The sequence below is a fragment of the Garra rufa genome, chromosome 21 (assembly GCF_049309525.1).
Source record: "Garra rufa chromosome 21, GarRuf1.0, whole genome shotgun sequence".
In the NCBI taxonomy this organism is placed as follows: domain Eukaryota; kingdom Metazoa; phylum Chordata; class Actinopteri; order Cypriniformes; family Cyprinidae; genus Garra; species Garra rufa.
In genome coordinates this window covers 37,789,484-37,814,346 of record NC_133381.1, presented here as the reverse complement: position 1 = coordinate 37,814,346, position 24,863 = coordinate 37,789,484, and the positions used below count along the sequence as shown (strand labels likewise).

Below are 24,863 nucleotides of genomic sequence, written 5' to 3'. Positions count from 1 at the left end.
TTTTTGCAATTATCAATGTAATCAATCAACTGAGTAAGGTGATAAATATTAGTTTTTTTTTTACCCTATTCACCTGCAGTGTTTCGTCTTAATAAAACTAATTACTATTTTAAATAAACTTAAAGTTAAAATAGGCTATATTTCAGAAAATACAACTAAATAACTTGAAATGCTAATGAATACAGTGAAAAGTCATTTTTACGAATAGACCATTATGCTTTAGCAACATTTCAGTGCATAAAGTTAATATTGAAGTTATCCCAAATATCACTTTATAGGTCAAATTTAGAGATTGTCAGAAAAGGACCAGACATTGCAAAGCTGTTTGAGATGGTGGGAGAATATCAACAGATATCAGTATCTGTTAAAAAATATGAATAAAGGCACTTAAAAACAGTGGCTAGAACAAAGCCACTTTATTGTGATTTATAAATGGAGTTTATAGAAACAAATTGAATGTACAAAACAACTGAAGGAGTGGATATTTTATACATCAGTGTCTTCAAATTTGAAATCGGAAAGGCACTTTATTACTTCTGTCATTGAATTCAGTCTAAATACAGCAGCTTAACACCATCCAACTTTAATGTAAAATACATGACTGTAAAACACTGTAACTTTAAAATACTATTTAAAAAAGTTTCATCACAGCCTAAAAGCATAGTAAAGGCTGTCCTTCCACAATGAAATGAGCCAACATGTAACAACTGAAATGGTTAAAAACGCTTTATGAAGTCTCGGACACTTCAAAATTGTCTAAAATTCCCAGGACTCCATCCACCTGAGGCCAGCCATGGAGGAGGTAGGGTCATGCGCCAGTGGCCCCCTCATGCCATAGGAGAGAGGGTGGAAGAGATAAAAGCTGAAACAAGTAAAAAATTAAGTGTGAGATTAATATGTGACCCTGGACCACAAAACCAGTCATAAGGTTAAATTTTACAAAACTGAGATGTATACATCATATGAAAATTCAATAAATAAGCTTTCTATTGATGTATGGTTTGTTATGATAGGACAATATTTGGCCGAGATACATCTATTTGAAAATCTGGAATCTGAGGGTGCAAAAAAAATCAAAATACTGAGAAAATCACCTTTAAAGTTGTCCAAATTAAGTTCTTAACAATGCATATTACTAATCAAAAATTACATTTTGATATATTTACAGTAGGAATTTTACAAAAAATCTTCATGGAGCATGATCTTTACTTAATTTCCTAGTGATTTTTGGCATAAAAGAAAAAACAATAATTTTGACCCTATTGCTACAAATATACCCCAGCGACTTAAGGCTGGTTTTGTGGTCCAGGGTCACATATTAGAAATGCCTGAATTTGTGACCTAAACAAACACATTAGAACATTTGTACAAAATGCACAATTTCAGGATTAGATAAAACTAATATACTTTATTAATTTCCAGTAAGAGATGTAAAGAATTAAAAATAATGAAAGCATAAAAGTGACTGTAGAGCCTTACCTGTAGATGAACCCTAACAGAAGTATAAATTGGCCTCCCCTCACAAGATAATGGGATATGGACGAACTAAAGAGAAGCTGTAAATTCTGGAGAAGGATGTCTAGAGTTATACCTTAAATAAAGAAGATAATTAAATGTTAGAGTTTAATGTTTTTTTGTTTGTTTTTTTGCTTACTAATGGGTCCTTTGCAGAGAATGGGTGCCGTCCACATAAGAGTCCAAATAACTGATAAAAACAATAACTCACTAGTAATCCACACAAATAGAGTCTATCAATTAATGTCTTGCGAAGCACCCAAAAATTTTAATTACAACATACACAGTTGGAGATATATTCCAAAAATGTCCTGGCTCTTCCAAGCTTTATAAATGCACTGCAAAACTTAGATTTTTTTTTTTTTTACCTCATTGGCAGATAATTTTGCTTGTTTCAAACAAAAACACACTTAAATTTGACTTGTTTTCTTCTGAAAACAAGACAATAATTTTTACTCATCTAGAAAATGAGTAAAAATGTAAGAATTTTTAGATATTTTGGCTGGAAACGACAAAAAATCTAAGTAAGAAAAGCATTTTTTTGCAGTGTGGCAGTGAATGGCTGTTGATTTTATGGCTGTTGAGTCCAATTAAGTGCATCCATCCATCATAAAAAGTTCTCCACACAGCTCTGGGGGGTTAATAAAGGCCTCCTGAAGCGACTATGCGTTTGTGTAAGAAAAATATCCATATTTAAAACTTTATAAACTGTAATCGGATGACATAGGCAAAAACTCCGGTGAGGACTGAAAACTAAACAATTGAAAACTAGTCTCTTCTTGGCTTACATCAAAATCCTCCAACATTTTTTTTTTTTTTTTTTTTTTTTAAAACCCTCATTTTGTACTTCTTATTTGTGACCTGTGCTTTGTTTTGCTCTCTTCACTGCACTCCAGCATTTGTGATCACAGTTTATAGTTTTAAATATGGATATTTTTCTTACATAAAGCATCGATTCACTTCAGAAAGCCTTTATTAACCCCTGGAAGTGTTTGGAGTAATTTTTATGATAAATGCACTTTATTGGACTTCAAAACTCAACAGCCATTCACTACCATTATATAACTGTATTTTGTCTGAAAGAAGAAAGTCTTAAGACACCTGGGATAGCTTGAGTGTGAGTAAATCATGGGTTATTTTTTTTTAGGTGAACTATTCCTTTAAGATCTTTTTAATTTTAAACCATTACAACTTCCAACTAAAACACAAGTCCTCTATCCATAACATTGCTTTTTCTAATAAAAAAGTAATCTTGTCCTAATCAAGAGAGAAATACGCACAGATTAAGCAAGCGAAACCCGTTCTAAACAATGTTTTTATCAGCAGTTTGGAGTGGACTCACTCTGATGGTACCCATTCCCGACAGATGATCCACTGGTGAACAAATGATGCAATGCCAGTGTAAATTTCTCCAAATCTATATCTTGGGTGGACTGAGGGCAGTGTTGTTTTTGACAACCATCTTAGATTTAGTCTTAGTCTTATGGACTAAAATTAGGGCTGGGCAATTTGGCTTAGAATCAAAATCTCGATTAATTGAACATTTTAACCCGATTACGATTAATGAACGATTATTTTATTTATTAATAAAATTATATTTAATTATATTTATATAATAATTATTTTTTTGCCCTCATAGTTCACTGACAAGTTTTGTACAGTAAATATGTTCACATATTACAAGCGAGAGATTTTTGGATGAAGGGTGCATTACTTGATTTTAAAATAATTGAAATAATTGAAATTGATCTATGATTATTAATTGAACATCAATGTTGAACAACTGAAATTAAAGCAAGCATTGCTTAAAACGAAAAGTCACATTTTTCTTAAATTAGTGAAAATAAATAACTTGCACTATTGGAAACAAAATAAATAATTTTCAATGTTTTTCATATTAAAAGTAGAAAATAAGCAGTATCTCCTCTAAATAAAATTACCCTTGTATATCCTGTAAATACTTTTTACTGTATGAATACTGTTTAAGCTCTCCATCGACATGTCGGCGGAATAACGGAACGGAGCGCTTGTGTTTTTTAAAGGGAAAGTAATTGAAATAATCTTCCTGGAAAAATTTTAACGATTATAGGTTCTGAATGTCGATTTCGATTATTTTTCGATTAATCGCCCAGCCCTAACTAAAATGGTTATTAGTTTTAGTCCAATTTTAGTCGACGAAAAGTCAAGAAGGTTTTGGTCTAGTTTTAGTCAAAAAAGGGGGAAAAAGTAGACTTTTAACAAATTAATGTAGGTCAGTAAGTATTTTGCTGTTGGTAGTAGTAGTGTCACTTATACAGTAAGTTCTGAAAATAGCAGATCTATAGTTCAACACAATGTGCGCTTCCGGATCGACTATTTTTACCAATAATTACAATAATGAAGGAATGTTTTAAAACATAAAAGACAAACAAGGATGGAATGCTAAAACGGCTTGCCATAGTAGTATGGCAAAGAGTATTTAATGCTAAAACGGCTTGCCATAGCGGCAGATATTTTTAGGTTTTGATTGGCATGCACAATAAGCAGAAATGTCATGCATTTTAAACGTCTGACGGACCACCCACTAACATTTTCGTCTATTCTCGTCTCCTCAACGAAAACTCACACACGTCTCGTCATGTTTTAGTCATCAACGAGCCATTTTTATCTCGTCATCGTCTCGTTATCGTCATGAAAAAAAGTGGAGTCAACGAAATGATTTCGTCATCGTCATCGTCGACGAAAACAACACTGACTGAGGGTGATTAAATTTTTAACAAATGTTCATTTTTGAGTGAACTATCCCTTTAACACTATTGTAATTACAAGATGACAACTCTGGTGCAGCATAACCTCGTGGTCAAATGCACTGGAAAATTCTAGTCCGTAGAAAACAGTTTGGTAAGAGTATCTTTGAATAGAGGATGATTTTGGTAATCTGGTTTGCTGTTGTACCTGTGAGCATACTGCTGAACAACATGGCAGGAAAGTAATGGTGGTAGTAGAGTATGCGACCCATGATGTAGAAGGGGAGGTAGTGTAAGAGCCAACCCAAAAGCAGCATCCCACCACCCTCCATGAGAGTATGACAGTGTGCTGAAAGACAACATCAGCCGTTTTATATTGTTTGTGATTGGCTCTTTTTATATAGTGCACAATATAGTGCTGCTTACCTTTCCTCATTCCCTCCATCTTTACTCCTCTTTGTGTTGCTAAAGACGCCACAGTCAGCATTAAAACAAACAGAGCCAGAGTCAAGAGATTCAGCCACCAGATGACCTGAGGATGAAATGTGATCTTCAGTAATGATACGATAAGAGATCTTTGGAAACAGAGAGCATTGAAAAAAAGTCAGAGACACTTACAGGGTTCCCGAGAAGATAAACTCGGTACTCGGTCTCATTCACTCCAGAAAACCTCAAACCCTATTATGAATAATGAGATAGTACTGCAATAGATGTGGACCTTCAAAACAGCTTTGTTAGTGTTAACTAAATTTTTAATAACACAATAAGAAATAAATGAAGTTAAAACATTTCATTAGACATTTTCAGAATAAAAATAAAATTATAAAAATAATTAGACATAAATGTAAAAAAGCTTAGAAATAAAAACTTATTCTAAATTATTAACTATTTTAATATGATAGAAATAATATAACACTAAAACAGACCAGTTTCGGTGTTTGCAAACAGTGATGACACTTTTTTTGTGGGTGGAGTCATTTGTTACCAGCGTTTTTCAGCCGGCACAATGCATGCACAGTTGCAAGCTTCAAATTGGTCTATAACACACTTTCTAAATAGTTTTTTTTTTTACTGTATAACACTTTTTACACAACATACCTGATAGTTGATGGGCCAGTGCCATGGCTTAGAGTTCATCTCATTGTCTTTGGGCTTCAAACCACTGTTTCCCTGAACAAAAATACAAGTTTTACTAAACTTAAACCCATATACAGTTGAATCTGCAAAATGTTAATTATTTCACCAAAATAAGAGGGATCATACAAAATGCATGGTATTTTTTATTTAGTACTAACCTGAATAAGGTATTTTACATTAAAGGAACTGTATGTAAGAAATTTATTTCAGTTAATCATAAAATGGCCCTGACATGTCACTAGACATTAAGAAATCATGTTCATTTCAAATACTTATATCACTGATAACAGTGGTCCGGCCAGGATATTGTCATTTAAAAGTGACAGTTGCAGCCCACAACTGATGTTATTGTTGTCATTTTGTGTTTTGGTCTGAGGCTCCACCCTCCAGCTATCTACTAATAACTAAGTCAGTAGAGTTTCGTCATCCGGGTTGCCAGCTCTGCTCTAGTTACAGCTGCAGCTACGAACGTGTCGGATAAAACATGTATAACGTTAAGAAACCTAAAAGACATTGTTATGAATCCGAAATACGTCGTGACAAAGTCCGAAATAAAACAAGGATTTGTATAGGAGATGCCTTTGAAAGATGGAGACGGCTGAAAACGGATCCTGCAGCTTAGCTGGCAACCTGGAGTCAGGGGGGAGGGGGAGAGGATACACCGTTCTACAGTATTTGGAAAGTGATTGCAGTACCAGTTTTGGCCACAATCCTACATATGGTTCCTTTAAAGGTCCCATATTGTCAAAATCGAAATTTCCTGGCTTTTTTCATGATAACTGAGGTCTAGGGGCTATGTAACTACCATATAAGTTTCAAAACAGTCAATCCACAGTAAACTGCACACAGCCTGCTTAAAGTAGCTGTTAATTTTCACGAGCCACTGTGACTTCCGTACAGATGTGACGTCCGATCTACTCAGTCACCGCCCCGAGCGCCAACCACCATCCCACCCTCCTTTTGTCAAACCCCCAGACAATATCGTGTCCATAACATTGCTAAGCAACAACAACACGAAAACAAGTCGAGAAAACCCTGTTCAGTCCATAGATGTCGAAACTACATCATTGCACAGGCTTCCGAACAACGTGAATATAAGAGACCACTGGCACGTCAACTTCAGCCTCTTTCACACAGCGATTGCGGTAAATACTAGAGGTCGACCGATATTGGTTTTTACCGATACCGATAGCTAGGTTGGACCACACTGGCCGATACCGATTAATTAACCGATAGTTTTTGAAAATGGATACTGAACAGCATTTAAAATAGCGATGTACTATTTTTTTTTAAATACTAAACCATACTTTGTAAATGAGTAAAAATATTATTTATTATATATTGATCATTAAAGTTATTTCATAGTTCATTAATGTTAATAAAATATCAGTAAATGTTGAAATTAACAGACTCTAACAAGGAACAACACTTCTATTCTACAGCTTTCATTAATCTTAGTTGATGTTTCAAATGGGCTCATTGTCATCTTTACATTTTAACAATATGTAAAATTGCAGGTTCTATGCTTTTTGTTTATATTTGCCATCTTAAAATTAAGATTCAATTTAATTACGATTTTCAATATCACCTAAATATAACCATGCGTCACATTCTCAGTTTTCAATGCCCATGGCACCATTTTCATATAAATTTTATATAAAATTTATTTTGTGCAAAAATTACTTTATTTATTTTTTATTATATAAGCAGGCTACTTTTTTAACATTTACTTATTTAAAATAAGAGTTCTTTAAGTGTCGGCAAGTTTACAGAAAATAGTTATTGTTTTTTCTTTTTCGTTTGATTATTACTGATGAGATCACAGACAGTCGCTGCTTTAACCGGTTGCATTCAAACGAATGCACAGATTTATTTCGATGTATCAGATGTTTTGTCCTGCTCTGAAAACATAGCTGACTGTGTGTACATCGAAAGTATTCGAAAATCCATGTGCATTTAACCTCATCTGCAAACAAGCTTTTTAAGACGAACAAACACAAAGAGAAAGTGAAAGTCCGTCAGTGCGCGAGTTTAGTGCATCTAATAGTACTGCATTACAAACAGCAGAAATGAAGGCATATCTAAAGTAAAACACTGCGATTGAAAGCTCACACTGTCAAACAATGCACACGTAGCTCAAAGTGCAAATTCTGTGCAACGAAGCCTGCCGCGTTTCTGGCGCGCACACGTGCCATGTGCGGGAAAAACACAAGCTCAACCGGACAAAAGTGCAGCGCTGCTTTGCGCGGACAACTCGCAGGTATCTCTCTCACAGACACACAAAACGCGTCGCGTGTAGTTCAAGCAGAAATCTAAAACAGTTTATTTAATCACCAAACGGGCAAATGTTTACCTCCAGAAAGATAAAAAAAAAAAAAACAGCAAAGGTTAGTCGACAGATTAAACGGAAAGAGAAAGTGCGATCTATATCGTTAATTGCAGCCATTTAAGAAACAATGTCTTTTCTGTTTTACATTTATGTTTAAATATTATTTGTTTGTGTTTTGTTTCAGTTTAATATATTAATTACGAAAGAAGTTTGTGTTATTTGTAAATGTCGGACGTGGTATGAATAGGACAAAATACGCCGGGAGAATTGAGAAGGTCAGACACAATTTTTGACCACTTCGTACGTTTTTATTTGTGGAAAATCCCTCTTTAAACGAATTTCGTTTTATATAATTTTTATCTTAATTTCTAATATACATTTTTGTTGATCAGAGTTATTAAAATCGAATAAGAACAGGAAAATGGCATTGTGAAATGAAGTGCGTAACAAGATGCAAGCCTATGCTTTAAGGGCCTGAAGAAAAGGCTAAAACATAAATTATAGTTCTATATAAACCATACAGACATTATTAGCGCTACAGAAATACAAATATTTTGCTGAAATGCACAATACTCAATCTTACAGCCCAGGGTCAAGTCTTTATGAACATTAACAATGATTTTGGACAGATATGGTGTAATGTAAAACTATGGCGTGCTGTGACTCGCAGGATTCTTTCGGCTGAATGAACAGTTTGCTTTGTCACATCGCATCTTTAAATCTACAACTTTGCTGGCTAAAAATATGACTATAAATCAATACAAATATATGGTAACAATCCTGACATTAAACATTGGTCTGGGGCTTAACCTCTACTCTAAGACAGCGGAGCATGAGTGCTTCAGCAAAGAACGCAACCCGGAAAAACTATCGGCAAGGGTTTTTTGCCGATAACCGATAGTTCGGCCAATCAACTATCGGTGCCGATTAATCGGCAAAACCGATACACGCATAATGTGTCCCATGATTTGTTCCGGAGTTGTTTGATTTGGTTCATTCACAGTTGTTTTCCGGAATCTGTGCGTGCTATACACACAACCCATAAAGACATGTGACCTTTGGATGTGAGATGTAATGCGACGCCTAGGTTTCACTAAACTGAAACTAACCTGAACAAACTGTGCTTCAGCGCTGATAGTGAGGAGCTGGCTCTGCCCGATCGCCGCTTCATTCCACTTTGCACGTATTTTTTCATCGTGAAGAGTCGCATGATAACGTGCATCATCACTACAACACTGCCTTTATGGTTCTGGCTTTTGTTCACACAGCGCTCGTTCCCGTAATTTTCCAGAATCAGTGCGCATTGTGAAAGGGGCTTTACTAAAGCAACAGTTATGTAGCTTACTGCATTCGGTGTTTGAAAAAGAAAAAACATTAATGATCATTCTGAAATATCCTGTTGAGTATCAGCAGGCTAGGCTCTCTCTATGGCTCTGGGCTCGGCTAAAGCATACATGACCGTAGTTAACTGTGGTTGGCCTGGCTGTGCGTCACTCAGAAAACAACAGGCCAATCAGAAGAGAGGCTCATGAATATTAATTAGATGGGCCAAAATCGACCTGTTTTTGACAGAGCTCCTAAAAAAGGAGCTGTAAAAATATATTGAGATGGATAGACTCTGGATAGATGGAATTATACCGCAAATATATATTCTTAAGGACATCAACAACTAAAATAAACCTCCAGAAATGTGTACAATACGGGACCTTTAAATATGTTAACATATTGGCCACACAAGAAATAATAGCTGGATTTATAAAAATTACCCTGTTCAAAATTTTACATACACTTGATTCTTAATACTGTGTTGTTACCTGAATGATCTACAGCTGTTTTTCTTTGTTGTTGTTTGTTTTGTTTGGTGATAGCTGTTCATGAGTTCCTTGTTTGTCCTGAACAGTTAAACTGTCCGCTGTTTTTCAGAAAAATCCTTTAGATCCCACAAAATCTTTGTTTTTTCAGCATTTGAACCCTTTCCAACAATGACTATGATTTTGATATGCTTCAGAAGGAAAAACAATGTATTAAGAGCTGGGGGTGAAAACTTTTGAACAGAATGAAGATTGAAATTTTTCTTATTTTGTCTAAATATCTAATTTTTTTTCCATTTAGTACTGTCCTAACAAAGCTACAAAGGATACTTATATGTTTCCCAGAATACAAAATAAGTTAAATTTACCCCGATCTTCAAAATATCTTATTCAGGTCAGCTCTTATTTCAGTAAAATAATTAACATTTTGCAGATACTGCAAACTTCTGACTTCAACTTTACTTTAATTCATGAACCATTCCAAAGCATTTTAAGGGGTACATTTTCCTTTGGGTGAATCTTACCCTGATCATCACAATATGAGACTCCCAGAGGATCTCCAGGAAAGTTGGTTTGAGCACTGAAAGACTGATGTTGGGCACTGAAAACAAAGAAAGATGTTGCACAAACAGCTAAATAAAACCCATCTGATGAAACATTTATGGCTATTTTCATATTTTAAAAAAAAGTAGCTATATGAACATACGTTTAGGGTTGATGTGATCCTCTATGTTCCACTGTGTGTTGGGGGTTCCTTTCACATATGGGCTACATGTGACCTCCACTTGTTCCCATCCCCTGTAGAAAGGTAAAATCCAGTTCAAAATGATTTTCTGTGCACTATATACTACAGACCAGATCTAAGATTTTTGCTGAATGAATGCTCTCACCATTTGGGAAGGGTCTTTCCAGAGGAGCAGAGCACACAGCCTGTGGAGCGATGGAGAAAACGCACTTTACTACGTAGCACCTTTACCGGATCTCCTTTCTTCCCTCCACACACCTCCACCTGCCACAAGTCATTCATGTCTCCACTTCCGTTCTGAAATGACAAGCCATTATTGTGTAGAATATGTGATGCTACTGTATTTGAACTTATCAAAAATGATCGACATTCAAGTTTACTTCCAGAACAAACATTTACAGATCATTTACTCACCCCCTTGTCATCCAAGATGTTCATGTCTTTCTTTTTTCAGTTGTAAAGAAATTATGTTTTTTGAGGAAAACATTTCAGGATTTCTCTCCATATAGTGGACTTCTATGGTGCCCCCGAGTTTGAACTTCCAAAATGCAGTTTAATTGCAACTTCAAAGGGCTCTAAATGATCCCAGCCGAGGAAGAAGGGTCTTATCTAGTAAAACGACCAGTTATTTTCTGGTCTTTTAACCTCAAATGCTTGCCTTGTCTAGCTCTGTGTGAACTCTATGTATTCCGGTTCATGACAGTTAGGGTATGTCGAAAAACTCATCTCATTTTCTTCTCCAAATTCAAAATCATCCTACATCGCTATTTTTACCTTTATTGTAAAAATATTTGATTTTCTTTGCATGTTTTTTTTTTGTAAATACTGAGTTAGTACTTCTGCAGCAATGTAGGCTGATTTTGAAGTTGGAGGAGAAAATGAGATGGGAGTTTTTTGACATACCCTAACTGTCTTGAACCGGAATAATTTCTTTTTTTTTTTTTTTGAAATTAAAGGGATAGTTCACCTAAAAATTAAAATTTGATGTTTATCTGCTTACCCCCAGGGCATCCAAGATGTAGGTGACTGTGTTTCTTCAATAGAACAGAAACTAAGATATTTAACTCAAACCGTTGCAGTCTGTCAGTCATATAATGGCAGTCAATGGTTACCAAATCTTTACGATCTTTGCGCTCAGGACAGTAAAATGTTGCAATGGATCAAAGGTAAATGATATAAATACTGTTCAGTTTTTTGCACAGACTGATAGCTTTGTGTCTTAAGACCTCAATGTATCGTCACAAGCCACAGGGTTTAATTTGGTTTTGTCTCTGTTTGTTTTTTTTGGCTCTTAAAGATTTGGTAACCATTGACTGCCATTATATGACTGACAGACTGCAACAGAGTTAAAAATCTTCGTTTGTGTTCTACCGAAGAAACAAAGTCACCTACATCTTGGATGCCCTGGGGGTTGGCAGATAAACATCAAATTTTCATTTTTGGGTGAACTATCCCTTTAACTGATCATTTTATTAGATAAGACCCTTCTTCATTGGCTGGGATCGTTTAGAGCCCTCTAAAGCTGCATTTAAACTACATTTTGGAAGTTCAAACTCAGGGGCACCATAGAAGTCCAATATTTAGAAAAATCCTGAAACGTTTTCCTCAAAAAACATAATTTCTTTACGGCTGAGGAAAGAAAGACATGAACATCTTAGATGACAAGGGGGTGAGTAAATTATCTGTACATTTGTGTTCTGAAAGTGAACTTCTTTAAAGTTGTGCAGAAGTTTGTGGTTATCTAGAAGTACAAGGTCATCTTTTTGCTAGCAATGATACAATCTGAAAATAAAAACTAAGATGAATCTATTAAGCTGAGAGAACACAAACCCACCTACTCAACTGATAGTGGAACATAGTTTCTATAATAATACCAATACATTATAATACATGAATGGTAACATCTAGTGAAAAAAAAAATATATAGTACTCACAATGCCGTAACCTGTGACCTGCAGGTGTTTTTTGGTCAGTGGAGCTTCATGGAAATGACTATGAAGATTTCTTGTAGTTCTGACAGAGAAAATGAGGTGTGCACCGTTCACATCAAGTTCACAACAGTTCACATCATTCTTTTGTAGTGTTATTATGTTACTTTTACAAAGACCTGATACATACTCTTTGTGTTCCAGTCTAATGATGTCACCATGTCGGACCAGTTCTGGTGGCCCTGTGAGATCTTAGTAGACCACAGAAGTTATTGATTTTTGTGCAGCGTAACTAGAAATATAAAGCAAATGTGCATAAGAACTCACCGTCAGAGTTGTCCGGTCTCTTGACCAACCACAGGTTGTTATAATCTTTGTGCAAATAGGCTGTAACCTACATGAGGTAAGATGCAAAACAGATTAAGACAGAAATATGATTTATCATTCTTTAGAAACGCATCACAGAGCAGAATAAATACTAAATGTAAGCCACATCTGTGCTTACCAAGGATGCATTTAATTAAGTAAAAACTGACAGTGTGAGATATTATTACAATTTATATTATATTTTAAAATGTAATTTATCTAGAAGTCCCTTTGGATTTTGCTAATATTTTTTCCGAAGAAAGCCAAAATATTAAATGTCATGGATGAATATTTACTAAGTAATCCACTATTTTGTAAAGGTGGGTCAAAATTTTCACCTTGGATTTATAGCCATTACAGGGGGTTAAAATGGCTTCAGAAAGAGGAAAGCATTATAATGTTATTTTTACACAGACATTGGTAAGTCTGTTAGTAAAATGTTGCTTTATGTGCCACTGGTGACCATTCAAAAATAGGGAAACAGCACTTTAAGTTTTTCTCCAAAGTTTGCATGCTTGTAACTCAAGAAGTCTTGAAGATATCGTAATGCCCTTTTAGATATTGAGTCTTAACAAACTTTTCTTTTGACATCTTTATTTTTAATGCCCTATATGGTTCGGTTCCAGACATAATGTAATTTCAATAAGGCTCCAGGAGTATTGTTCAAATGTACACATTTTCAGTGGTCATAAACCAAATGTGGTCACTTTGCACAAATATGATGCTTCTTTTCTTTTAAAGCGGAAAGTCTGAAGAACAAATAATGTTGAAACCAAAAATGTATCTCATTTCCTACTGTCTGACAAGTGAATTGAACATACCTGTCTGAGTGCCATAAATAGTATCTTTCCAATGTTTGCATGCAAATAACTCAAGAAGTATTAAAGATATGGCAATATTATTTTACATTCTAGTTCTTAATAAACTTTTCTTTTGGAATCTTAATTTTCAAGGTCCTACATCGTTCAGTCCTAGAGATATGGGGATCTCAATCATGCTCCATATGTATATTATTATATTATATATTATTATATTATATAATCAAAAATGATTATATAATCATTTTCAGTGGTTGAAAACCAAATGTTGGTCACTTTATATACAGCCGATACTTATTTTATTTAAAGAACAATGTCTGAAGTTTAAATAAATCTTGAAATTAGAATTGTATCACGTTTCAAAATATCAAAAGAATTGTATAGGACATACCTGTTTAAATGTCCTAAATATTCTTTTTCTAAAATTTGTGTGGCTGTAACTCAAGAAGTATTAAAGTTAATCTTAATATGAAACGATTTAGGCTCCTGGAGCCATATTGAAATTACAGTATCTCAGGAACTGAACCAATTAATATGTCAAAAGGAAAGTTTGCTAAGACCCAATATCTAAAAGGGTATTAAGATATCTGTAATATTTCTTGAGTTACAGGCATGCAAACTTTGTTTCTCTTTTTTTGAATAGTCACCATTGGTAGATAATCCAACAAAGATTGCTTAAGTCAAAGGAATGTACTAACAGACCTACCAATCTCTGTGTAAACATAACATTATGTTGCTGCCATCTTTCTGAAGTTGTTTTTACACCCCTGTTATTTGGCTCTGAATCTCAAGTGAAAATTGCCATTTTGACCCCCCTCTACAAATTACTGGATTACTCAGTAAATATTCATCCATGACATTTATTATTTTGGCTTTAATCACTATACATGTTTATCTTTCTTCTGTTAAAAATATTAGCAAAATTAAAAAGTTGAGTCGTGGAAGTTTCTGAAATGTGGTTGATTTGATACAGAATGACCCGATAGTGTAATTAGAGATTCAGAACCAAAATAAGAATTACAGATTAGTTTTCCAACCTGAAATCTTCCAGATAATGTGACTGTAGTACTGTTGTCTAACTCTCTGTTAAAAGCAAATGAGGGTAAACCAAGGGGCAACCTCCCGCTCTCTCTATTGAAACCAACACGGAAGTGACTTAAACTGCATTTCATCGACTGGCCGCTAGAGACTGGCTGCAGAAGGGAGTCAGTCCCATTGACTCCCCATGTTAAAATGCCCAACTTTACAACAGAAAAAAGTATGTTTACAGCCTGGTTCAAAAAATGGTTTTGGTCTATATAGCTAGTTTTGCCCTTCATGTCAACTGTGAGGGGGGTGAATTTTTTTATAACTCATCCGTTTAAGTTATATTAAGCCTTAAAGTTCTGCATAATTAAGGGCGTGGTCACTTGAGTGACAGGGGGATTGCCGCTGCTGTCACCACTGTCGCGCTAGGCGGGCGTGGTTTCAGCAACAAGCTCAACCCACGTCCCGCCTTTTTGCCCATTTTTGATTATCCGGGAGTGACGCGTGGTGACGCGATTCCAAGATGGCGACGGCCGACTCCCGCCCACTATAGGCTTCAAAATAGCGCTTCAGAATCCTACGGGTGACGTCACGGATACTACGTCCATATTTTTTACAGTCTATGGGGTAAACTGACCTGCTGCTGGTGAGCTCCAATGCCTTCTGGGTAAAGGTGCCAGTGAGAGTGCAGATAGCCTCCAGCTATCCGCAGATTTTTCACGGTTATGACAGAGCCATATGCCAGATCTGTTTGGAGGTAGGGTACAAGTTAGGATATTGTCAAATATTCTAATATGTTATTAAAGTAAAAAAAGAAACATGAGCATTAAACATAACAAATATTGAGCTCAAGTTGTTTCTCACACTCTGGCATAGAGGCGTTGTGCAGATTGTTTCTAATCAAGCGAGACTGGAAAGCAGAGCTGAAGAAACCATCCCCAGGGCCGCTATGTATCAAACAGAACAAAGCTTTAGCATTTTATTTTATTGCATTAATGACCAATTAACTGCTTTAAAGGTGACATATCATGAAAATGTGACTTTTTTGTGTTTAAGTGCTATAAATGGGTCCCTGGTCCATCTACCAACCCAGAAAATGTTAAAAAGAACCACTTTTTTTGGGTAAGCCTTTCTCTATAAGCTTGTGAAAAAAATCAGAAATTGTGTCGATCAGAAAACCCTATATCAGAAGGCTAAACTAATATGGTTTAAAACACATGATTTCAGTGTGATAGACATGATAATGAAAACCCAACAGATGTTTTTTAGCAAAGTATCTGAGTTACGAGCTGTAAAGGCACAGCCCTATTCTGAAAAATGGGGCAGGGAGCAGCAGCTCATTTGCATTTAAAAAGTCATGCATGAAAACAGCGTGTTTGCGCTTCCACTCAAAAGAGTCATTTTCAAAATTATATAATAAATCATCTGTGGGGCTGAAACTTGACAGACAAATTCTGGAGACACCTGAGACATATATTACATAAAAAAATCATTGTTAAAAAAGAGCATAATAGGTCACCTTTAATTATAGAACAGAATATTATTATTAGCTCAAACATACCTTCTGTTTAAGACAATGAAGTGGACGGCAAATATTGTAGTGTACAGGAACAACGGGAGCATTATCAACCCGAAAACTCGAGCTGATAGGTGCTTCCAAAAATCCACCTAGTAAACAAAAAAAAGATATTTTTTTAACCACAACATACAGTAATGTTTGAAAGTCTGAAGTCAGTGAGTTTTTTCTTTCAGCAAGGATGCATTAAACTGATCAAGAATTTTACATTGTTACAAAAGATTTCTAATAAATTCTGTTCGTTAAAAATTCTAAGCCTCATGGTTTCCACAAAAATATTAAGCAGCACTGTTTACGCCATTAATAATGATAAATTAACAAAAATATGCAAATAAGCATATTAGAATGATTTCTGAAGGATCATGTGACACCGAAGAATAGATTACTAACTGCAAATTACATTTTATAAAATATTCATATAGTAAACAGTTATTTTAAATTCTAATAATATTACAAAATATTACTGTTTGTTCCGTATTTTTATTACAATAAATGCAGTCTTGTTGAACAGACTTCTTTCAAAAACATTTAAAATCTTACTGATCCCAAACTTTTGAACAGTGTATTTATTTGAGACTATATTCTATCTTGGTTCTCATTTATACCAGAGACAAGCTGATGTCTCCAAGGAGCCTCCACAGATCCAACGCCGTGTTAATTCCCACCAAGAGAATGACGAACAGCCCCACAAACTTGACCCCCAGAGACCCAGAGAGACAGACCCCTGTCAGAAGCAGCCAGAACCACCAGGAGAAGCTGAAAGGCCTAGAGACAAAAAAGAAAATTTGTACTATATTAGGTACACAAGCTCAAACCGTAAAGCTGCATGAAGAGATGCTTCAGGTTCCTTTACCTAACTCTCTGTGTGTTGAATCTGACCATGCACAGAACAGAGCCCATGATGAAAAACATTAGAATGGGATCCAGGAGAATGTACTGAGATAGGGTGATACAGCCAGTGTCTGTTGTAAAATAGATCAGTCGGTTTAGATTTAGATCATCAGCATAATGCACTCTTTGATGACAGGTCAGCTCTGTGTTGATGATCATTACCACACTCACCAAAGATAAGCAGAGAGGCTGCGATGAGCGCTGCTGGTGTAGAGCGTGACAGCTCCAGGACAATAAGGAAGGCAAAAGGTGGAAGACAGGAACCAAGAGCAGCACAGAACTAAATAACGGAATTCATCACAGGGATTAAGGAATTCATCAACTTTTCATTCATCAACTTTTGATCCAAGTAGATTTCGATTGCACCATCCGTAGAAATACATATTACATATTTATTTTGATTTTTCAGTTAGAGTTGCATAGTTAAACTGGAATTTTGGTGTGAGTTGTCCATTATATAATACATTTTGAGAAAAATAAACTTTTAAATATTATATTATTAAACTGATATCAATACAGTTGAAGTCAAAAGTGTACACACACATTGCAGAATCTGCAAAATGTTAATTATTTTACCAAAATAAGAGGGATCATACAAAATGCATGTTATTTTTTATTTAGTACTGACCTGAATAAGACATAAGAAAATAATAAGACTCACAGCTGTTTTTTTATTTGTTTAGTGATAGTTGTTCATGAGTCCCTTGTTGGTCCTGAACAGTCTTTGCTGTTATTCAGAAAAACCCTTCAAATCCCACAAATTCTTTGTTTTTTTAAGCATTTTTGTGTATTTGAACACTTTCCAGAAATTACTGTGTGATTTTGAGATCCATCTTCTCACACTGAGAACAACCGAGGAACTCATTTGCAACTATTACAGAAGGTTAAAACGCTAACTGATGCTTCAGAAGGAAACACAATGCATTAAGAGCCGGGGGTGAAAAAATGAAAAACTTTTGAACAATATGAAAATGTGTACATTTTTCTTATTTTGCCTAAATATTTTTTTTTTCCATTGAGTACTACCCTTCAGAAGCCACAGAAGATCCTTATATGTTTCCCAGAAGACAAAATAAGTCAAATTTACCCCGATCTTCAAATTCAAAAAGTTTTCACCCCCGTCTCTAAATGCATCGTGTTTCCTTCTGAAGCATCAGTGAGTGTTTGAACCTTCTGTAATAGTTGCATTTGAGTCCCTCGGTTGTCCTCAGTTTGAAAAGATGGCTCTCAAGATAGTACGGTGATTGTCGGAAACGGTTGAAATACACAAAAATGCAAAAACAAAAATTGTTGGGAACTGAAGAATTGTTCTGAAGAACAGTTCAGGACAAACAAGGGACTTATGAACAACTATCACTAAACAAAAACAAAAAAAACAGCTGTGGATCATTTAGGCAACAACACAGTATAAACAATCAAGTGTATGTAAACTTTTGAACAAGGTATTTTAATAAATTCAACTGTTATTTTCTCTTGTGGACTGAATGTAAACATCTTTTACGTGAAATATCTTATTCAGGGGGGTGTTCCATAAAACAAGTTTATCAAATAAGCCAGGCTTATTTCAGTTAGTCTCACTTATTGTCACTTGATTTGGCTCAAAATAAGTCAGACTAACTGAAATAAGCCTGACTTATTTGGTAAACTTGTTTTATGGAACACCCCCCTGGTCAGTACTAAATAAAAAAATAACTTCCTTCTTATTTTGCTAAAATAACTACCATTTTGCAGATTCTGCCAGGTGTATGTAGACTTTTGAGTTCAAGTGTATATATATAGATTGAGAGTTTTAGCTTAAAATTTAAATGCAAACACAAAATACAATTTATTGCAATTTAAAAGATCTATTTAAATTGCAAAAGCAATATGTTAATTGAAATTACATTAAAAATCAATTGAAAAAAAAAAACTAATTAATTGAAAATGTTGCTTAAAATTCTTATGTCTTAACAATATGAATTAAATGAACTGGGATTTACCGCTCTCATCCCCCAGTAGTTGTGATGCTCATATTTGTCCCCTGGTTTTATAAAGGGAAAGGTCCCATCATAGCCTGTCAGGTATCCAGCAAGACCGATCAGCATCTGAGTAAGAAGTGAAAAAGCATCCTTTTGAGTCACACACTACAAACTACACAAAAACTGACATAATAATTCATTTTACATAACAACAAGCAGGAATCTACAGAGGCAATGAAACCCGTACCTTTCCAAGTGGTGGATGAACATCAAAGAAGAAGGTACGGTTAATATAATAGCTTCCCATTTTCCCGAAATGTGTCTCATCCCAACTGCAAATGCACCATAATGTTTATTAATCCTGCATTGATAGTGTTTACAATCACAATTGTACACATCTAATACTCACCATACATGAGGAGGCTCAGTGATTTTGTAAAAGCGTGTAGAGACAGAGAGGACAAGCACCAGAACCAGAGTAAAAACTGGCATATGATCATCTTTAGAGGGAGAACTGAGGTGTCCTCCTCGTTTGGGGAACCTTTTATTCGCCCCATTAGAAGCTTCACTAGACGGCTGGGAATAGCACTCAGCCCCGTCGTTTGTCTTGCATGTTTTTCGGTGTCTGGCAGCTGATGTGTCTCGTCTTTGAGTGTAATGCTCCTTCTGTCTGCCGTCCATTAGCAGCTTTCTTGATGAGGACAATGTATCATTATCTAAGTAGCGAATGCACTATAAAAACAGTTCCTTCAGTCGCACAATTTAATTAATAAAGCATTAATCCTTATAGGATTTAAACCCTTGCAGTCTGGTCGTGTTGACATGTCGCTGAATGAGAAATTATTTTGCCCATTAGTGCATGGATCCTAATGCTTTCCAGCTCACGTTTGTTGTGCATGTCCATAAACTGTCTGGATTGTTGGTTTAGGAGACTTTGGGAATGTCTGCACGTTACTGTCACCTGCTGGACAGGAGAGGGACATGTGGCCACAGGAAATTCAATGTTTGGTGTGGGATTCACAAATCAAATGTGTGCGAAACGACACGTTGAGACAGATTTGTGAGGGCCTAATATAAAAAATGCGTTTTATGTTTTCAGTTTTATTTTTATTAATTTTTAACGAAAAATCTTTTCAGGTTTATGATAATTAGTATGGCAAGCCGTTTTAGCCTAAAATATACTAAGTGTTACTGGTCGTAATTGCATTTTTACTAGTAACAATGCCAGTTGGAGACAGTGTTGCCAGATTGGGCGGGTTTCCGCCCAATTGGGCTTCTTTTGATCGGCTTGGACCGGAGAATAACGCATTGGGCGGGTAGACAAAATTTGGGCTGCTTTAAAAATTTAAAAGCCGCCTAATCAGCTGTTTTTTTCTTCGCTTTTATCATTAGTCATGTTATTTTAGTACGTTCGAGCTCAAAGTATCATAGTAATATAGGCCTAATGTGTAGTGCAGTCATCAACTCATTTTTGCTTAACGTAACCCTTACTGGTTTAGTTTAACAGAGACCTGTCAATCAATTTACGTCTTTTACGTTAGTGAGATGTGATGACTTGTGAGTAAAGGGGTTTTACATTACATTTGTTTCTCATCACTTTATTGTGCACTTTTTGCACAGAAATTAGTATATTTTTTACTGTGGACATTGAAAATGATGCATGCGTTTTTCCAAGGGTTAAATTCATGGGTTAATTTCAACTTTGAAAAGATTTCTGGACATTTTATGCATATTTTCGTACTGTTTTGATCCATATTCCTGTGAAATTGATTTATCTTTATTTTATTTTGTCATTATTCTTTTTTTAAAGAGATAAATATGGTCCTTATCAACCTTGACATGGCAATAAAATTCTCATTATTTTGGCAGGTAAAATTTGGGCTGGTTTTTGTTGAAGTGGGCGGGTTTTGGTGAGCTTTGGGGCTGGAAATCTTCCACCTGATCTGGCAACACTGATTGGAGAGCTCTCTTATTCAATTCTTACTAGTAACCAGGGGAGTTGCTAGACCTAAAGCTCTATGGGGCACAGGCCCCCCATTACTCATATCACTTTTCTTTTTTGAAAGCCAGTTGCATTTACAACACAATTAACAGGCATGGATATCTGCGTGCATAGTCTTTGGTTAAACGGTGTTGCTTTTAGAAGCGTTAATTCAGTTGTTGCATATAGTTTAATGTCTTTATTTTGGGATTTTCAAAGTAAATTCTATGTAATTATATTTACTTATAATTAGAGAGCTCTCTAACTCAAGCTCCACAAATTAGTTTTTACTAGTCATATGTCTTTATTAACTTCCATCCATTTTTAATTACAGAGCTCTACAACAGAATTTTTACTAGTAAGAATTTCAATTAGAGAGCTCTCTAAATCAATTTTTACAAGTAATAATTCTGATTAGAGAGCTCTCTAATTTAATCATTACTAGTAAAAGTGCAATTACAGAGCTCTACAATTCAATTTTTACTAATAAAAAAACACATTAAAGATATGTAATCGAATTAAAGAGCTCTCTAATTCAGTTCTTACTAGTAACAATTGAATTAGAGCTCTCTAAATGGAATTATTACTTGTAAAAACTGAATTAGAGAGTTCTTTAATTCAATTACAGAGCTCTGCAATTGAACATATCTTTAATGTGTTTTTTAACTAGTAAAAATTGAATTGTAAAGCTCTAATTGCATTTTTACTAGTAATAATTAAATTAGAGAGCTCTCTAATCGGAACTGTTACTAGTAAAAACTGAATTAGAGAGCTCTGTAACTGGAATTATTACTCGTTAAAGTTCATTTAGAGAGCTCTATAATTGTAATTGTTACTAGTAAGAATTTACTATAATAGTTCATTTGTAGAGCTCTCTAATTGAATTGTTACTAATAAAAATGCAATTACGACGAGTAACACTTAGAATATTTTAGGCTAAAACATCTGACATCTGAGGGACTCATATGCAACTATTACAGAAGGTTCAAACGCTCACTGATGCTTCAGAAGGAAAAACAATGCATTAAGAGCTGGGGGTGAAAACTTTTGAACAAAATGAAGATGTGTACATTTTTCCTTATTTTGCTGAATTATCATATTTTTGATGATATGAAAATATAAATAAATATCAATATCATAGCGGGCAGTTTAACTGTTCAGGACAAACAAAAGAAGTTAAGAATCAAGGGTACGTAAACTTTTGAATGGGATAATTTTTATAATTCAAACTTTATGTTTTTTATTTGAAATATCTTATTCAGGTCAGTAGTTAATAAAAAAATAACACGCATTTTGTATGATCCCTCTTATTTTGGTTAATAATTAACATTTTGCAGATTCTGCAAGGTGTATGTAAACTTTTGACTTCAGCTGTAGATGTGCTTAACATACCCGAAAAACACAAAAAAAATTACAACACAATATACCACAAAAACAGAACACTAGGTGTATGCATTACATATATTTTAATTAGGAGTGTAGCTATAAATGTATATTCATACTTCTGAATGATCCATATAGGCCACTGTCCTTTCATACACCCATAAATTACTGATCTACAAACAAATGAAACTTATATAATTTTTAAAACTCCATTAAATGAGTATAAGGTCCGTTTGTATCCAGCTTCAGGACTTGTCTGTTTCCATATGTTCCATGTTTGACCTCTGTAACAGTGTCACTGCTCTTACAGGCTGAGAGTTCATTTTGACAATGAGACACAAAGCTGTTGTACAGCTTCAAGCCTTCATCTTTCCCAATGTTGCCATGGTACTGCATCCCTTTTCCTTTAGCTTTTCCTCCAAGCGTAGCTTGCGGCACTATGAGAACACTGCCAGGTAACTGAAGGACTGAGGTGTACTTTCCAGATTCTGTCTCACAAAGCTTCATGTTCAGCAGTGTGTTCACTAAGTGGGAAAAACAACTGTAAATTAAACTCTTATTAAATATACAGTCAAGTCTGAAATTATTCAAACCCCTGGCAAATTCTGCTTTAAGTTACCTTTATTCAACCAGCAAGTTTTTTTTTTTTTTGACTGGAAATGACATAGGCCTCTCCCAAAAGATACTAAGATGATGTACAAGAGGCTTTATTGTGGAAAAAAAATATTACTCATCTTTTATTTATTTATTTTATAATTTGATTAAAAAGTGGCATGTCCAAAATTATTCATACGCAATAATCAATAGAATAGCCTTTTTTTTTTGATATTACAGCAATCAAACGCTTCCTATAATTGCTGACCAGCTTTGTGCATGTCTCCACTGGTATTTTTGCCCATCTTTAGCGATGAGTTCCAACTCTTTCAGGTTGGAGGGTCTCCTTGCCATCACCGTGATGTTTAGCTCCCTCCACAGATTCTCAATTGGATTTAAGTCAGGATTCTGGCTGGGCCACTGCAAAACATTGTTTTTGTCTGCCAACCATTTCTTCACCACTTTTGCTGTGTGTTTTGGGTCGTGGTCGTGCTGAAATGTCCACTGGTGCCCAAGGCCAAGTTTCTCTGCAGACTGCCTGATGTTGTTGTTAAGAATTTTGATGTATTGCTTCTTATTCATGGTGCCGTTTATTGTGATTAGCTTCCCTGGTCCACCAGCTACAAAAGCCCCCCCAAAACAATAGGTTCCCACCAGCATGTTTGGGGAGGGTGTTCTTAGAGTTGAAGTCTTCTTCTTTTTTACACCAAATGAAGGCTACATCGTTGTGGCCAAACAATTACATTTTTGTTTCATCTGACCATAAAACTGAAGACCAGAATTCTTCTTCTTTTCCAGATGAGCATTTGCAAAGGCCAAGCGGCTTTTGTGTGCCTTATCTGGAGAAGTGGTGTCCTCCTTGGTCTGCGTCCGTGGAACCCAGCGGTGTGCAGTGTCCGTTGGACTGTCTGTCTTGAGATGTTGCCACCAGCAGAGCCCAGATTCATCAGGATGGCCTTGCTGGTGATCCTTGGATTCTTTTTTTACCTCTCTCACTATCCTCCTGGCCAGCACAGGTGTCACTTTTGGCTTCCGACCACGTCCTCTGAGATTTTTCACAGTGCGGAACGTCTTGTATTTTTTAATAATGCTTTGCACTGTAGCCATTGGAACTTCAAAACATTTAGATATGGTCTTATAGCCCTTTCCTGACTTGTGAGCAGCCACAATGCGCAGCCGCAGGTCTTCAGTGAGCTCCTTTGTCTTAGCCTGTCCACAAACCAACAGCAGAGAGCTTCTGTTTTTCACCTGTTGAGTTGATTAAAACAGCTGTTTCCAATGAATCAGGGTAATTAGGATGCTTTAGAACAGCTTGGAATATTTGGAATGGTAATAAACTTTGGATTTTCCCATAGACTGTCACAGTTTGCAAAGGGTATGAATAATTTTGGACATGCCCCTTTTTGTTCAAATGTAAATAAAAGATGAGAAATATTTTTTCCACAATGATGCCTTATTATCTTTTGGGAGAAGCCTGTGTCATTACCGGTCAAAAAAAAAAAAAAACATGCTGGTTGAATAAAAGTAATTTTAAGTCAGAATTTGCCAGGGGTATGAACAATTTCAGGCTTGACTGTAGGTTTTAATGCAAATTTCAGACAGGAGCAATTGCATACCCATTTTGGGAATTATATCTTCAGTTGCACCTTTGAAAAAGCAGATGTAGATAACCATTCCCCTATTAATCTGAATAGTAAGAAATACACCGGACAGGTTATTATTTGGACAACACGGTATTGTGGTTACTAGTAATTATTTCATTATTTGTCAATACCTCAACCCATTCAGCTTCACTCTCAGCATCTGGAGGTTTGACCTGCAGTCGTGCATGCAGACACTGCTGGAGAATCACTCTCGCTTTCATGTCGTTATCTGTTCTCTCGGACATCGCTACGAAATAAGCCGGAAACTGCCGATTTCAATGACTCTGACTCAATGTAATTCCGAAATAGTTTTTATACAAAGTATAAGTATTTATACGTTTCTAAATCTGAATGAACTTCACGAATTAACTGATTATGGAAATGAACTATGGAACTACAGAGGGTTCCGGTTCCGCGTGTGAACCCAAACATAACA

General features: G+C 35.5%; 2 protein-coding genes across 2 annotated transcripts; both read right to left on the bottom strand.

The window, feature by feature from the left end:
* Window positions 1–401: 401 nt before the first annotated feature.
* pomt2 (protein-O-mannosyltransferase 2) lies at window positions 402–19,733 on the bottom strand. Its single transcript, XM_073826966.1, has 21 exons — window positions 19,236–19,733; window positions 19,074–19,158; window positions 18,848–18,952; window positions 17,040–17,148; window positions 16,831–16,939; window positions 16,583–16,742; window positions 15,963–16,069; window positions 15,266–15,348; window positions 15,039–15,148; window positions 12,519–12,585; window positions 12,382–12,442; window positions 12,198–12,276; window positions 10,409–10,560; window positions 10,225–10,316; window positions 10,043–10,119; window positions 5,340–5,411; window positions 4,860–4,919; window positions 4,668–4,773; window positions 4,450–4,590; window positions 1,480–1,591; window positions 402–862 (listed from the first exon to the last, which is right to left on the bottom strand). Exons 1-21 carry the CDS (start codon window positions 19,505–19,507, stop codon window positions 757–759), a joined length of 2,265 nt encoding a protein of 754 aa, XP_073683067.1. The 5' UTR covers window positions 19,508–19,733; the 3' UTR covers window positions 402–756.
* Window positions 19,734–22,083: 2,350 nt separating this feature from the next.
* On the bottom strand, window positions 22,084–24,836 carry dtd2 (D-aminoacyl-tRNA deacylase 2). Its single transcript, XM_073827071.1, has 3 exons — window positions 24,559–24,836; window positions 24,401–24,470; window positions 22,084–22,714 (listed from the first exon to the last, which is right to left on the bottom strand). The coding sequence occupies exons 1-3, from the start codon at window positions 24,670–24,672 to the stop codon at window positions 22,392–22,394; spliced, it is 507 nt and encodes a 168-aa protein (XP_073683172.1). The 5' UTR covers window positions 24,673–24,836; the 3' UTR covers window positions 22,084–22,391.
* Between the last annotated feature and the right edge of the window lie 27 nt (window positions 24,837–24,863).